The 16,568-nt window shown below is 43.2% G+C and overlaps 1 protein-coding gene across 21 annotated transcripts in view; it reads right to left on the bottom strand.

Annotated features, from left to right (window-relative positions):
- Positions 1-16,568, bottom strand: part of kif1aa (kinesin family member 1Aa) — a 196,485-nt gene that overhangs the window by 101,307 nt on the left and 78,610 nt on the right. For 7 of the 21 annotated variants that reach the window (XM_078410681.1, XM_078410683.1, XM_078410684.1 and 4 more), the window contains exons 7-16: positions 14,899-15,010; positions 13,183-13,260; positions 12,245-12,319; positions 11,554-11,571; positions 10,627-10,702; positions 10,332-10,410; positions 9,855-9,997; positions 8,847-8,885; positions 4,720-4,931; positions 2,808-2,887 (exon numbers count right to left, since the gene is read on the bottom strand). In XM_078410681.1, the coding sequence (XP_078266807.1) occupies positions 2,808-2,887; positions 4,720-4,931; positions 8,847-8,885; positions 9,855-9,997; positions 10,332-10,410; positions 10,627-10,702; positions 11,554-11,571; positions 12,245-12,319; positions 13,183-13,260; positions 14,899-15,010 (912 nt within the window). The remainder of the gene's footprint in view (positions 1-2,807; positions 2,888-4,719; positions 4,932-8,846; positions 8,886-9,854; positions 9,998-10,331; positions 10,411-10,626; positions 10,703-11,553; positions 11,572-12,244; positions 12,320-13,182; positions 13,261-14,898; positions 15,011-16,568) is intronic. The other 14 variants (XM_078410689.1, XM_078410697.1, XM_078410698.1 and 11 more) reach the window with 3 other exon arrangements.

Raw genomic sequence — 16,568 nt, 5'->3', positions numbered from 1 at the left:
TAACCTAATGACCAGCATGTCCTTGAGATGTCCAAATGACTGGTTGCACAAGCTGTATAAATCATTGATTAGACTGTCGTTGGAGGATTGTGTGCAATACTGATCTCCACTCGATGTGAAGGATATGAATGAGAGAGAGAGGGTGCAGAAAATATTCAAAGGACTGTTGCCTGGACTGGAGAGCTTGAGCTATAAGGAGAGATTAAATAGGCTAAGTCTATTTTCCCTGGAGCAAAGGAGGCTGAGGGATGAACCTATAGAGATTAATAAAATTATGAGGGACATAGATATGGTAGATTGTTCAAGTCTTGAACAATCTACCATATCTATGTCCCTCATATGTCCCCTTTTCCCACGAGAGGGCAGACTAAAACTAGAAAGCATTGGTTTATGGTGAAAGGAGGAAGATTTAAAAGGTATTTGAAGAGCAATATTTTTCACACAGTGGTGAGTAATCTGTCAGAGGAGGTAGTGGAGGCCAGTACAATTACACTGTTTAAATGATATTTGATAGAAAGATATAGAGGGATATTGGCCAATTGCACTCAAATGGGATTGGTGTAGACAGGCATCTTGGTTTGCATAGATGTGTTGGTCCAAAGGGCCTGTTTCCTTGCTGTATAATTCTATGAATGAATATAGGAGGAAATCAGAATACCTGTGGAAAATTCACAAGGTCACAGAAAGAATGTTCAAACTCCACACAGAGAGCACTAGAGGTCAGCATCAAACCCTGGTACGCAGCCGGAGGCCTTTATTGAGGCATTGCGGTCTCGATGCCTCCCGGATCGCCACGTAGAAGCCCGGGTCGGGGCCCGGCCGGGGCTTTGCAGGTCGGAGTCCAGGTCGGTGGAGCGGCTGGCGAAGCCCACGGCTGGGGCCCGGGTCGGCACCACAGAGGTGTGAAATGGGGTGGCGGCGGCAGCGGTGAGGCCTCGGCGGTGGTGAAGCCTCGCGACGATGGGGCCTCAGCGGTGGTGAAGCCTCACGGCGGCGGCGATGCCTCGCAGGTCGGCCTACGATCGATGAGAGCATGGAGGCCCACCATGAGAGGGGAGGGGAAGAACAATGGAGGACCTGGCCTGGGGGGACTACCCTGAGGGTAAGAACATTGGAGGACTCGGCATGGGGGGGGACCACCGTGAGGGGGGATGGGAAGAATAGGGACCCGGTGTGGAAGGACCGCCATGAGGGAGGAGGGGAAGAACAATGGAGGACCCGCCGTGGGGGGGCCACCGTGAGGGGGGAGGGGAAGAGCAATGAGGACCCGGCATGGGTGGACCGCTGGGGGGGGGGGGGGGAACAAAAGGAGGAGCCGGCGTGCTTTGTAACTTTGTCAGCGCCGTAGGTGGCTGCTATTTGTATACATTGTGTATACAAGCAAAGAATCTCACTGTGCCTAGTCACATGTGACAGCAAAGTATTCTTTCTATTCCTGGTAACTGGAGCAGTGAGGAACCTGGAGTATTACTGTGCTGCCCTTAATCCCGATTGATCTCAAAACTCAAAGTGTATGAAGAGATGCAGAAGATTGTACACCAGTATCTCGGGGGTCTCTCCAACCACAACCACTTTCTTTCCGCAACACAGTAATACTCCAGGTTCCTCAATGCTCCAGTTACCAGGAATAGGAAGAATACTTTGCTGTCACATGTATTCTGATTTCCTCCTATATTCATTCATAGAATTATACAGATGGATACAAATACCCTCCTCACCACCCAGCACTGTACAAGGCAACAGAGCGACGCACTGAAGAGTGGTTTAAGATATTATGAGTGATATGGGAATAGCCCTGCATTGATGTAAATATTGCATCCTTTCTAAAGAAGCCTCAGAACGCAGTTAAAAAGATTATTAGAACACTAAACATTGGTGGCACTATTTATTATTATTATATTAGAGGAGCCTAGATTCAAGTATGAGGCATTCAGTCTTCAATCTTTACCTTCCAATCAGATCATGGCTGATGCTAAGAGAATAAAGGCTTGGACTCACCTGGCCAACTGCCCCACCCTCTTGCGGTTCCCCAATTTATGGATAAACAATAAATGCTGACCTTGCCAGCAACACCCAACCTCACGTAAATGATTACAATAACAATGTATTGTGAGCTGGAGAGACGCAGGAACAATAATTAAATTCCTTGTCCAACTATAATAAACTTTTGGCTGCTTGTTCTTAACAAAGCTGCTGAGTCTCCCCCTGTTAATTCGATTTGGGATTTGTGTGAGCATTAATTAATCAGCAATTTTTCATTTTATTGAAACAATGGTATTGCTAAGAAGAGTTTCAATGGTCCTTAGACAAACATATTGATTGTGAAGCCCCAGTACTTAATGCCATTGTTCCCTGAATACAATCCGGTAACTCACTAACTCAATTCGCTAAATTGGTTACAAGCGGCACAGTGGCGCAATGGTAGAATTACTGCCGTACAATGCCAGAGACCAGAGTTCGATCTTTTTCCCAGAAAAATCTACAGTTTTTCTCCCATTGCTCCGGTTTCCTCCCACACTCCGAAGATATTCGGGCGTGTAGGTTAATTGGCTTTGGTAAAAATGTAAATTGTCCTTAGTGTGTAGAATAATCCTAATGTAAGGGGTGATTGCTGGTTAGCGCAGACTCGGTGGGCCGAAGGGCCTGTTTCCGCGCTGTATCTGTGATCTAAAAGTCTAAAATAAACTCGGCAAAAAGATGTGCCCCAGATAGACTGATAATACCAACTAAACAGTGGGTATAATTAAGTAGCGCATACTAATTTGTTGAAACCATATTGCCATTATATTTTCTGCAGCGTGCTTTACCTTTCCATTCTTATAGCTTCTGTTCTGCGCAGTTTCTCCTCCCATGTTTCATTCAGCTCAGCAATTATTTTCTCTGTCTCCTGTTGACATTAAGCACACGTGTCAATGCAAGTTTTTCAAAAACTGACTTACAAAAGGATAAGTGCAGTTCCAAATAAGACAGGAACCTGCTTGTGATTGAATGGCATCGATTTTCCAGATTTCCATGCATTTTCCTTGATGAAATCCCTTACAGTTCAAAGCAGATGGTTAAACCAACATTTAATGTGACAGCTGCAACAATAGTCAACCGTTTATTTACTGTTCATGCAGGGAGGATTCCTGTTCAAAGAAAGACCATTGACTGTGAAAGAATAGTAAAGGGACAAGAACACAGTGATGTAGCTAGTAGAATTGCAGCTACACTGTTACGGGTTCAATCCTGACCTTGACTGTTGTCTGAGTGTGTAGTTTACACATTCATTCTTTCCCACAGTATGAGTTTCCAGCATTTTATCTCTATCTTCAGCATGAGTTTCCCCCAGGTGCTCCAGTTTCCTTCCATACCCCGACGATGTTGGTACTAGTGTGTGGGAGAGCAGTATAATTGGGGAGAGGGGTTGTTGGTGAGAATAAAAATGGGATAACTGAGTGTAAATGCCTGAATAACAAAATTGTGTCACTTAATCAAAATCATTGTATTTTATCTTCCATCACATAGGAATTTTGGAGCAGGAGTAGAAATGTAGGCCTAAGATATTCCACCATTCAAGGAGAATATGGCTGATGGGACCAAATATCATACATTTCTGAATTTGTCCTGTAAACCATCAAATTTTACTTAATAACATTCTGCCAAGCTCAGAGTTAAAATTAATAACTGACCTACCATCAATTCCCAAAAGAACTTAATTTAATTTATAGATATTATTTTCCACTTCTGCATTTATCGGGATCTGGGAAACATTATTTGCAAGGCCCTAACAACCTTGAGGTGGTGCTGAGTCACCTTTTTGAACTGCTGTCCACCTTCTGGTGAAGGTGCTTCCACAGTGCCCCATCAATGGAAGCAAATCCTTTCCACACATCTTATTAGCTTCCTGAATGTCCTACTATCTGTATCTGCTTCTCCGATGATTTTCTCACAAGGTCAATAATTTCCCACAAAATACATTAATTAACAGTTTCATATGAGGATTTTATCTAAAGTTAAAGATAATTTTTTTAATTAAATATTCAGAGGCCATCCACTATCCAATACTTTAATCATGTCTTCAAAAACATAATCGGGTTAATAAAATCTGACTTATCCTGTGCAAAAACCATATCATCTCTCTCTGAAAACGGAACATTTCCTCAATGACTAATGACTCTGGACATGGTGGTGGATTATAGTATTTTCCTAACTAATCGATATTTCCCTGCCTTTACTTTTTTGGGTTTATCACAGTGGTGGACTGCTAAAGGGGAAGTATATAAATAAAGAGGTCTTTGGATGATCCGAGTGAGGGTATCTGCCATGATCTCCCGTGGTTCCTTTAAATCCTGGGAAAACATCCAGTCCTGGAGATATGTTGGATATGTTCCTTTTTTTCCCCCTAAATTATCATCAGACCCCAGATTCTACCACTCACTTACACACCACAAACAAATCACAGCAGCCACTTAACCTACAAATCCACACATCTTTGCAATGTAGGAGGAAATCAGAGCACCTGAGGGAACTCAAAGGGTCACAGAAAGAATATGTAAACTTCACACAGACAGTGCCTGATGTCAGGATTGAACATGGGTCTCGTGTTGTGAGACAGTAGCTCTATTAGCTGCATCAATTAAGCAAATTGAATTTCAATTTAAACTTTGGCATTTCCAATTTCCTCTTTCGGTTTTATTTCCTTTTTGTTAATGTCATCTCTTGATCTGATTTGCTCACCTTGAGTCGTTCAATGGCTTCCTCACTGCCAGGGGCAATCATCAGCCGGTCATGTAGGCTAGACAGGGAACCAGCGCGGCTGGACAGAGCAGACAGGGATGGCGAGGGACTCACTCCTACCACCATTCCGGACACTGTGGAGAAATTGTCAGCTCGTTGATTGACAGCTGCAACTCTGCAGTTACGGTTATTATTCTCTAAATCCTTCACATCTATAGAGGGAAGTAGGAGGGAAGGAGGGTGTGGAAGGGTGGAAGAGAAAGAAAAGGAAAGAAAGAAAAATGCAAGTTGTATATAACAAACTAAAACGGGATGAGAAATATATGTTAGAAAGGAACCACAGAACAGACAACAGCATGGACGTGTATGTAATGAATCGGAACCAGGCTGGTGTCCTCGAGGCTTGTAACCCGCTCACTGTTGGTGGATTTACACACTTACTCACAACTCAGTACTGTCACTTATCACTGTCCAGGGATTTGTCTCTTGAAGAATTGTTAATCTGCTTACTGAGGGGCCAATAATTTGGTGTCGGAGTGGGCGTTGTTGTTTGAGAGTGGGTCGAGGCTTCATCTGTGGCGGATGCTGAAGATTTATTTGGAGGAAGAATGGCCAGCACACCCGGATTCTCCACCTCCCCGCCTGCTCAATATACTTAGGCTATATAATCCACCAACACGTTTTCTGGAATGTGGGGGGAAACCCGAGCATGTGGCAGGAGCCCACACAGAGAATATGTAAACAGACAGGACTGGACATCAAGCCCGTCACTGCAACTGTGCAGCAACAACAATAATCGCTGTGCCACTCCGCTGACAGCACACCACTCTACATCCGTTAATTTTGTTTGTGGTGCTCTCCACCCCTGTGAGAGACAAACATCTAAAACAAGGAGTGGCTTCTTAACTTTAACTTCTCAATGCAGAAGACAATCTGAGAGCTCACCTGCTGGTACAGAAGCTTGAAAACACATACCTCAAGATTCAGGGACAGTTTCTTACCAGCTGTTATTAGGCAACTGAACTGTCCTCTCACGAGCTTGAATCCTGATCTCTCATTCACCTCGTTCGAGACCTTTGAAGTATCTTTAAGCGGATATTATCTTGCATTAAATGTTGTATCCTTTATTCGAAGACTGTGGACGACTGATTGTAATTATGTATAGTCTTTTCTTTGACTGGATAGCATACAACAAAAGCTTTTCACAGTACCTCGGTACATGTGACAATAAACCTAACTAAACTAAACCCTATCCTTGTAGCCATCTCGTGACCTGGGAACTGTGGCGCAGTGTGATCCACAACCTGTCACCAATCCAAAACTTGGGAAAACCCTGATGCATTGAAATCCACCAACAGAAAAGCCTGTGCCAAATATAACTGAGAGGGATTCAGTAAACAGACATTGCGTTATACATCAACCACAACAACATTAGAAAGCAAAACCAAGGTGGAGCACGCACAGCAAGAGGGTTAAGCTCAGCAGAAGCATTGCAACAACTATAGGAGTGGCTTCGTGCACCAGTGGAGTAACCCCTTCTGTGAAAGGTCCATTACCTATCTTGCTGTGTCCTACTAGTGGGCTTTAGAGGACAGATGTTTATTATTATACCTGCAATGGTAAGTTTAGTCCTACGGTGTTTTGCCATCGCTGTGCCCATGTCACCCTGGGCTCTTATGTATTTCTAATTTTAGTTGCTCCACCAGTGGTGGATGTGCCTATAGCTGCCGAAACCCTAAACTCAGGAATTTCCTCTCTAAAACTATCTGCCCTGCTCCTTTAAAAAAATATCTGTAAATGGGCCACTTTTTGGGCACTTTCTCTTTGGTTTTGAGCACCAAATTGTGTTTGATGAGGATCCTGTGAAGCACTTACAAAATGTTACTGCATTAAAGGCACTGGATGAACATGTGCTGCTTTTTTATCCCTTGGCCGTTTCATAACCCTCCTGTCACTATAAATCCTAACGTTTCCAATGAATTGTCAATGCACCCGACTGCACATTAATATCTATTCAATATTTATAAATCTGCTACTTCGATCTTGCTTTTGAGGACATTCCAATAATAGATCTTATGGATGAGAAAGCCAGTGAGGTCTTCAAGAGATAGTGGCTGGAACACAAATCAGACACCTGTGAGATTTGCTGCAATACATTTTCTTTCCATGTACATACTTGCCAATATTTTACGTAAAAATTAAAACCCTAAGCAGTTCATACATGGGCGCACATGGACAGAACCGTCCAGCGGTCTGTCCAAGGGCACATCCTGAGGCAAAGGAATGAGCCATTGCCATGAGTCAGAGCATCAGCTAACCAGGAGAGTGCAGCAATGGCAATGGTGCAAAAGCCTGTCAGCCACAGCATGAGAGAAAGAGTCATAAGGAGTTAGGAGTTAGGTCGGAAAAGCCAATGTATGAGTTTAAATTGAGGGATCACACAACACAAAGGCAGGGCAATCAACCTATCAAATCTATGCTACCTGTTTAACAGGCCTCACTTTTTCCTCATGGTCTGCAACATTTTCCTTTGGTCTATGGAAAATGCAATGTACAGGTACATATAAGTTTGGCCCTTCCAAAATATTGGCTGCACTTTGTGAGAGAGAGAGCTTCCTATTTAATTCCATCACATGTTGCCAGTCACATGGCATAACTCCAGATTCAGGAATAGTTTCTTCCCAGCTGTTATCATGCAACTGAACCATCCTATCACCAACCAGAGATTGGTCCTTAGATACCACCTACCTCACTGGAGATCCTCGGACTATCTTTCATTTGATTTTACCAGACTTTGTCTTGCACTAAATGTTATTCCCTTTACTCAGTACCTGTACACTGTGGACAGCTCAATTGTAATCATTTATAGTTTTCACTGACTGGACAGCACACAACAAAAAGCTTTTCACTGTACCTTGGTACACGTGACAATAAACTAAACATGATCAGATGTATAGTTTAGTTTAGTTTAGAGATACAGCGCAGAAACAGGTCCTTTGGCCCACCAAGTCCACCCCAACCAGCGATTCCCGCACACTTACACTATCCTACACACAGGGGGGACAATTTACATTTATACCAAGTCAATTTACCTACAAACCCATACGTATTTGAAGTGAGGGAGGAAACCAGAGATCCCAGAGAAAATGCAGATCACGAGGAGAACGTACAAACTCCGTACAGACAAGCACCCATAGTCAGGATCGAACCTGGGTCTCTGGCGCTGTAAGGCAGCAACTCTCCCACTGTGCCACCGTGCCGCACAAATGTTCTCGACAATGGGCAGTTCCATAATGTGACTGGAGTCCAATATTGGAGCTCACCCAGCTATCTTCATATCACAAGTGATAGAGTACAGGTGAGGGATGTCAGGGCACTGAATGCCACCCAATGTACAGGCTATAAGTGGGAAGAGATGTTGAACAGTGGACTACAGACAGTGGATAACCCAGCTGTGGCAGTCCTGGTCATTTCCTAGTAGCTGGCACCCTCTCAGCAATAATTTGCAAAGTAGGTGGACTGGAAAGAAATAGCATATTGTAACATTGCTTACAAACGTTCTTCCGAGGAAGAGCGTTGGAATTGGGCACAGTCCGCTGTTGGTTCTACTGTGCTGATACTGTGCCACCTCTGCTGCTCAAACAAGCAGAAAGTAATTTGCCCTGATACAATTGTGGGAAAGTGTGTGCAAATGAGTAATCATTCTGGACAGAGGTTCATTTGGGTTTGTGCACTGTGCAGACCCTGTTGGAAATGGCCAAAGTTTACCCTGCAAGGGTCAGGATCAAAAGAGGCTGTGATCCCCTCAAGGATTGAGAAGCATGCCCATCAAGTATTGTTCCACGTATGAAGAGTGGTCAGTAACTGATGTGGGTGGGTGAGAACCTGCCACAGATTCAGAGAGAAGGAAAGGACCATGCCGAATGTCAAACAATGATGTGTCCATTCAGGCTGCCTTATTAACACAGTGGGCGGTGACCCAGGCCAAAGGCACCAGAAGAACAGGCTCTTTGTCTCATGCTGTGTTACAAGGGGTGTGCACCCATCTGTGCACATGCACAAGTGTGCATGCACGTATGAGGGAAGCGTCGCAAACTTCTACTGTGCTACTCCAGCTGTTTACACACATTTTCTTCCAGTTCTTGTGTCATCGGGCACCGGTGTCACTGAGACCAGAGAAAGGAGAGAAACAAGGGTCAAAGATCAGAGTTCACAACCACAATATCACAGAAAGAAACAACTTGAAATTACTCAGATAAAATGGGCTCAGAGAGGAGCTTGACTCAAAGAGAACAGCAGACAGATGGAAAAGGGTGTAAAGAGACAGTAGAAAGAGGCAGGGGTTGGGGAAGGAGATCACGACAACACACAACGCACCCCGTAAAACTATCAGTCCCACCCTGTTGCAAACCGAGATGCCGCATGTCGTGCAAGAGGACTCCTTTTGTTGTACGAGTCTGTGGAGATTCAGCACTGTGACATATTAACCACATTTGGTTGCAGACCAGAGTCTGTGGCAACACCCCACGATGTTGCATTTTGTGTCATTTTACTCCATTATAATCATTTGCCTACAAATGCTCAATTTTTGTTATCAACTTCTGAATGCACCATTACTTTACTGCCTGGTCTGTAGGTTTCATAGGTACAGACCTCTTCAGGAGAACTTGGAATGGGAGAAGTTGGATCCTGGGATTTCTTTCTGTTAAGAAATTGAACAAAGTACACGGCCAACCAAATTGTCCCCAGTCCCACTATGGGCCCAAGCTTTGAATGATCTGGTTGCCCATCATATACCTAACACCACGTTAAATGTCGATATTAGATATCACACATTGTGCATCACAGGAAGCATTTAATACTTTGCTATAGATCCTAAGTCATCACAGATCTTGCAGTCAAGATGGAATCTATAAGCAGCTATGACTGCCTATTGGTTGTCAAGGTCAGCTCATGTGTTGCAACTATTTGCTGAATTTGAGCGCTTCGAACCATGGGCTCATAAGTGCAGGCCTGTTTAAAGGTCCGATATTACCTGTGAACAATGGCACAGGAGACCTGGCCAGGTATTTATGGGGCTGGGGAAGGGATGGGCTCTAACTCTTCCTGTGGCTCAGTGATCTGACACCGCTTACGATCAATAATGTCGCCCAATCCCTGAGTGCAGAGCAGATCCCTCAGTCTGGAGACTTCATCCTTCAATTCCCGGATCAGCTTGTTGTTGGGATCCTCGTTAATGACGGCGTTGCATCGGATCTGCTTAGCACGGTCGGCGTACCTAAAAAATGATTGAAACCAGACAACCTTCAGAGTATTGCATTAGAGAGCAGAGGAAGATCTGCATACGGAGGATATACTCGTAAACAATTCAATCCATTCTAAGCTTCACCTGCTGCTCCCCAGACCCATCCTCTCCAACTGAATGACCAGTCCCTTTTCACCCCTTGCCATTAATCCATTTCCTTACAACCCAAATTGTCTTTCCGACCCTCCCCAAAACCTAACCCATCCCCCTCATTTCCAAATCCTAGTCCGAGTCCCTCCTTCCCCAAAACCTAATCCAGCCTTGTCTTTCCAAACACTGATTCCTTTATTAATCCCTTGCTCTTTACCTCAGGGTGCTGAGTGTCTCATCATAGTTGATGTCAGCTGGACTAAGGGCGGCCACCATGGCAGTCCGAGAGTTGCCCCCTGCAGAGAGATAACATCAACATGTTAGGAGAGATGGGTGAGAGAGGGGGGGGGGGGGATAGAGTGAAGGAAAGGGAGGAGTAGAGAGGAGAGGAGAGAGAGAGAGCTGGAAGGGGAGGGAGAGGGGAGGTGGGAGAGAAGGGGGAGAGAGTGAGAAATACTGCAGTTGCTTACTGCTACATCAGTAAGCAGTGGTGCAGAGGAAGTAGCCCTCACCAAGGTTTTCTCGAAGGAGCCACGTTAGCACAGAGTCTCTGTACGGGATGAAATCTGTTTTCTTCTTTTTCTTGTTCTGCTCAACGTGGAACATAACAAAAACATTCCATAAACAGAACGCATTAACAATTTCAGAGTAGGCAGAGTCAAAATGGATTAAATGTCAGTCATCCTCTGAAAATGGTTTGATGTCCTGAAACCTCCACCTCTTTGGGAGAATACAGTCCCAGCACTCCTCCAGCAAATCCTCATCTAATCATCAGTGTTAGCAGATAACGTCTACACAGACCTTGCCCAGTTCCCCCAAGGAACAATGATCCTGACTGAGCACAATTACCCTTGCCAACCCTTAACCGCACAGACTGAGTGAACTTTGAATAAGCAGAAATACTCCGCAAGTTATCTGGTATTTGGTTCTGTTTCCCTTCCTGCCTTTCAAAAAGCATCAACCATTTTGTTCCCACAGTGCAGATACTGCTTGACCTGTTGAGTACTTGACGCATTTTCTGTTTTATTTTTATCTCTGGAAGAGAAAGCTAGGTGTTGAATATTTAGGGCCTGTGCTAATCTGGCTTTTTCTCGCCTCCAGTCCCCGTCCCCCCCGCCAACTAAAAATTTGGTAACCAGCTTCACAGGTCGCAACTATGTACCCCACTTGGGCTTGCACCTGTCTCCAGCCAACAATCTGCCTATCAGAGAAGCTACTCGCTTGATGTAATCTGTTGCCGGCCCTGATTTGACCTACATTTTTCACCCATTTTTCACCCCCTCTCCCTACAATCAGTCTGAAGAAGGATCCCACCGAAACGTCACTTATTCATTTTCTCCAGAGATGCTGCCTGACCTGCTGAGTTACTGCAGCATTTTGTGTCTAAAACAGGTTGAGCTTTGTGGACAGAGTGTCAAGGAGTAAGGTGATGTTCATACCTTGTTTGATCCAGAATCCTGTAATAAACAGAAAATAAAGTTTACTGAGTGGGCTAGAGGCACATGACAGATCAGTGCTGCTCCTTCACAACTCCATTGAAGACTTATCCAAAAGAGCAATGAACTTGCCTTTAAGGACTACCATTACATCAGGACAACAATGATGACTGACCTCCCCAGCAGTAACCATTTTAGAGGAGGTCGCTCATAACTAGAACTCCTTTCAGAGAATTTATCCATTCAGGTGATGGGAGAACTATTGAAACAATACTAAACTATTTTTAAGACTTTCAAAATATTCTTCATGCCCTCATCTTTTTTCTAGACTTACTTTTTTTTCTTTTTATAGTCTCATGAATGCTCCTTAAAGGAGCCAGGCATAACCTTTCCTTCCTGAGAATTCAGATCTTTGACAAGGGTGACCAGTTTTTGATCAGTGTCTCGTGTGCTTGAAGGGCCCCCTCTTCGTCTCAGTGACATGGTTGGACACAGTACTTGAGATGGGGTCTGAATGGAGTGAATTGAATCCTATATCTTGCTGTGGCTACGGAACTTAGGACTTTATTGATTCTGGCAGTCAGCTTTGGCAGAGCAAGGTCACCAATGACTGTTCAGACTCCACGGTTACTTTCTGCTTCGAGCTTCTCTACGCGGACAGTATCATCATCATAAAAAGCAACACGGCACTCACCGCGCTCACCACGTCTGCCAGCGCCGAGATGACTTTGCCCAGAGTTGTCAAGGATTTATTTATATTTGCTCCTTCCTATAACACGCAAGGAAATGAGCCATTAAATGGAGCAGATAGAAAAACTGAACACAGATGCAATGACGCATTAAGCCTTAGTATGCAACAAATTAACCCATAACCATTGGATAAAAGTGTGTCACTGGATTTGTTACATATTGTTCGAACTTATATAAGAGTATTTAGTTTAACTTCTCACAAACTCTTAGACATCTCTACTTTTAACTATTACATGATTAGAATTTTTTTTTAATGCCTTCTGGAACTCAAAGCCCAGGAGATAAAATTATGCTCTGGTGAACTGTGAATTATCAGGCAGGATTGGGGATATCTTTTGCAAGTCTCAAATTATCTACAGCAGCTGAATAATACTTTAAAAAAATAACAGATGAGCCTATCAAACCCCAATTATGAAGTTTAACTGGACAAGTGCAAACGCAACCTGGAATGAAACATCCGGAAGAACCGTTTAAAACACTATCGGAGAACCACTTCAGTTAGTTCTCTGCCCACAACTTATCCCCTGCTAACAAGTACATCAAGGTGAGAGGATGGATGATTGATTAGATAGATGAACAAATGAAGAAGCACGCTGTCAGGTAGATCAGCCAATAGACCAATGGGTGAATCTGGTAACACAGAGGCGGGTGGACAAATAAACGTATGTCACAAATGCATTATCATGGATACTTAATTGGTTAAGCGGTTATGAACAAATGGACAGATGGAGGGTGGTAGGTCAGTGCATTCAAGGATGGAAATAGATACGTAGTTTAATGGACACATGGCTAGAAGGATATGTGAGTGAGCGATGAAGTTATGTCTAAATGCACAATGAATTGAAGAGATGGACAGAGGGTCAGACAGTGACAGGTCCTCACCTTTAACCGTGTTCCCTTTGCTCCTGTGGAATCTGCTCTTTCACTTCCAGCAAGATCAACCAAACTGATTTTACTCGCCTAAAGAATGAAAGTATGTTAGAAACAAAACAAATCGTTCAGTGAAAGTCAGAATTCGTCCTTCCCATGCTCTGCTATTATTAATTAATTGGAACTCCAGATTAAGTGCTCTACTCAACTGTCTACTCAAATTCTCCACTAATATATTAACCAAGGCCAATTGTAAACCAGATCAAATCCATCCAAGAAACTGGGGATCTATGTGAACATCAAGCCTCAGTGCTGTATAAGATGATACAGAAATAGGTTTTAGCCAGACGGATGTTACAATCAGCACAAAAAGAGGCTACATAATCTGCAAAATTACGGGATCACAGCAGGATGTATAAAGGACAGGGGCTATCAGAAGTATGAGTATGCAAAGCAGTGCTGCATGCAATAGACAAGGGCATATTCATTATGCAGGATGTAAACTATGTGCCGTTTGCATAAAATAGGGTATGTAGCAGATGTCAAGTACTGAGAAGGGTGTATTTTGGCTCAAGTGAATAATGTACATAATGGAGAGGAAGGGGTGGTGGTTATGAGCGACAAGGTATATAACCAAAGGGTGTTAAATAGACAGGGTTTTTTACAGGCAGTCAACAATAAGATGGGAATAACATAGAAGGGTCTGCATTGAGCAGAGGACATAAATCAGGACATTAGCTCATACCTCTTTTAAAAAACCCTCAAAATTAATTGATGCATATATACTGCTTATTAAGGTTTCTCTCAACGCTTTTCAAAGATCTAATAAGAGAACGAACAAGCAAAGCTTCTATGTTTTTCTTCCCACTTTTGATGAGAGCTCTGAACTAACACACTTTGTTCAAAATGTATCAACTAATGAATTTGTTCATATGGTTCTTTCTCAAAATTTTCAGAATCTTAGATATTTCCATATTAATCTCCTCCATCTCAATGGAAAATACATCAGTAACCCAATATTTAGACATGTCTATTGCATTCCATTCTTAAATGTGAGTTTTATTTGCTGTTCTAGCCAACAGCTCCCTCTGGTGAATGGCACAGATAAAGCAGATAGCCAGCCTAACATTAAATTCCCCTTAGACACAAAATGCTGGAGTAACTCAGTGGGACAGGCAACGTCTCTGGAGAGAAGGAATGGGCGACGTTTCATCCATTCCTTCTCTCCAGAGATGTTGCCTGCCCGCTGAGTTACTCCAGCATTTTGTGTCTATCTTCGGTTTAAACCATCATCTGCAGTTCCTTCCTACATATTAAATTCCTCTTGCTGGGCCAATGACAAAGGTTTGTGGTTCCTTACAGTCTCCTCCATGTCCTTCAGTTTCCTCAGTCCTCTTGTCAGTGATAACTGTACCTTATGGACCATCCATGACCAACAGGATCAAACTGAAGCAAATTGTCTTTGCAATTATCAATAACATTCAGCACTTGTCATTGTTCCGTTTCAGTACATATGACAATTAAACACTTTTGACAATTTCTAAACTGATTTTAAACTCAGGTTTAAAGAAGAAGGTCCATAAGGCATGATCAACAGGATCAAAATGAAACAAGCTTTTTTTTTAACAATTATCAATAATATTCAGCCAATCTCTAAGTTTAAATAAAGGTCATATCTCTATCAAAGAGTGCAGACAGTTGAGTCATCACACCTCTTCTTTCCATTACCTTCTCAGAGGATGAGTCTGCATTGGAGTCATGTGCTTTCTGTGTGAAGATGATATTGAACACAGCGTGAGATCGGCTGCTGCTCTCATTCATGTTTGTAGCAGCCACAGTTCTGAGGAGACAGGAAAGAATCAGCAAAAAACTTGTTTCATTTTCACGTTCATCCCTCAAAAGCAGTTGAGGATTTTATTATCGAGAATAGCAGGTCACTAGTTAATGGGAAATGGGGCACTCATCAATGGGAGCAGGAACATCAGTCAGTGATGGTAGGGCACTAGTCAATAATAGCAGGATACTGATGGTTCAAATCAATTATAATTTAATTATAATAGTCAATGATAAAAGGGGCACAATGATAGTGGGGCATCGGATAATGATAGTAGGATCAACAAACTATTTGCTGGAAGAACACAGTGGGTCCAGCAGCATCTATGAGGGAAAAGGAATTGTCAACATATTGAGGCAAAACTCTGCATCAGAACCAATGCAGGGTCTTGACTCGAAATTCTTTCTACCCACAGATGGAGTTTGACTCGCTGAATTCCTCCAGTAGATTGTCTGTTGTTCCGGATTCCAGCATCAGCAAACTCTTTTGTTTCAATTATAGTACGAGCACTAGTCAATGCTGGCAAGGTACAGTTCAGTAATAGCAGGGTAGTGTTCAAAGATACCAGGGCACTGCTCAATGATAGTGGGGCCAGTAGTCAGCCATAGCAATAGGGACACTAGTTAATGATGATAAGAGCAACTAGTCACGGATAGGAGGCTACTCATCAAAGGGGAGCAGTGACACCATTAAAAGAGGGCAATGCTGGCAGGGCATTTTCAATGATTTCAGGGGTACTAGTCAGTGATGGCACACACGTTAACAATGGAAGCAGCATTAGTCTTTGATAACATAGGCACTGGTTAATTAAGTCTGGGGTACCAATTAAAAAGGACAGATGATCATTCAATAAGACAGGGGCATAAGTCATCAGTTATTTATTTGGGATAAGAATTAACAGTAATTGATAATAAGTGCTAAATATTCAGTGAAAGACGAAAGAGCCAGCAATCTTTAACAAGTAATACAGAGGGTGTTCCATGCTTCACTGGTAACTATAGAAAATAATAGTACTGTAGACAGTGAAACCACAGTAAGTACAGAAGTCATTGTTTGGTGTTATACAGCCAAACTGTTCAGAAAATAGGCCAGAGGGACATCAAGCGATCGAGGTCCCACCAGTCTTTATTTTGGCCTGAGCCATCTATTGAAAGACTGGGAGAACAGCATCAACTTCCCATTCGACACCTCCATGATATCACTTTCTAATGACTTCATGGCAGATCAGGTTTCATTTATCCCACGCCTCCTCCTCTCACTGTGGGCACAGTTGCTCTCTCTATCATCCCGGTGGTTTGAACAAGTACTGCTCCATTTCGAACTGGTGTCATCCACCATCTCTCAGTTTAAGGCCAATTTAAGGAAACACTATTTCAGAGGCATTCGGTGAAAGCAATTACCCCGGATTCCTTCAAATGCAGAGATTTGTTATCCTAAGTATAGGAATGTTTATGATACGGCATGTGTTAAGTGTAGCATGCCTGAGTATTACAGGTATCTCTGAACCTCTCATTTCCAAAGCTCTCCATCATTAGTTGCTTATAACATGGAAAGTGACCATTCA

Source organism: Rhinoraja longicauda, chromosome 13, assembly GCF_053455715.1.
Source record: "Rhinoraja longicauda isolate Sanriku21f chromosome 13, sRhiLon1.1, whole genome shotgun sequence".
In the NCBI taxonomy this organism is placed as follows: Eukaryota; Metazoa; Chordata; class Chondrichthyes; order Rajiformes; family Arhynchobatidae; genus Rhinoraja; species Rhinoraja longicauda.
This window is presented reverse-complemented; position numbering and strand designations above follow the sequence as displayed.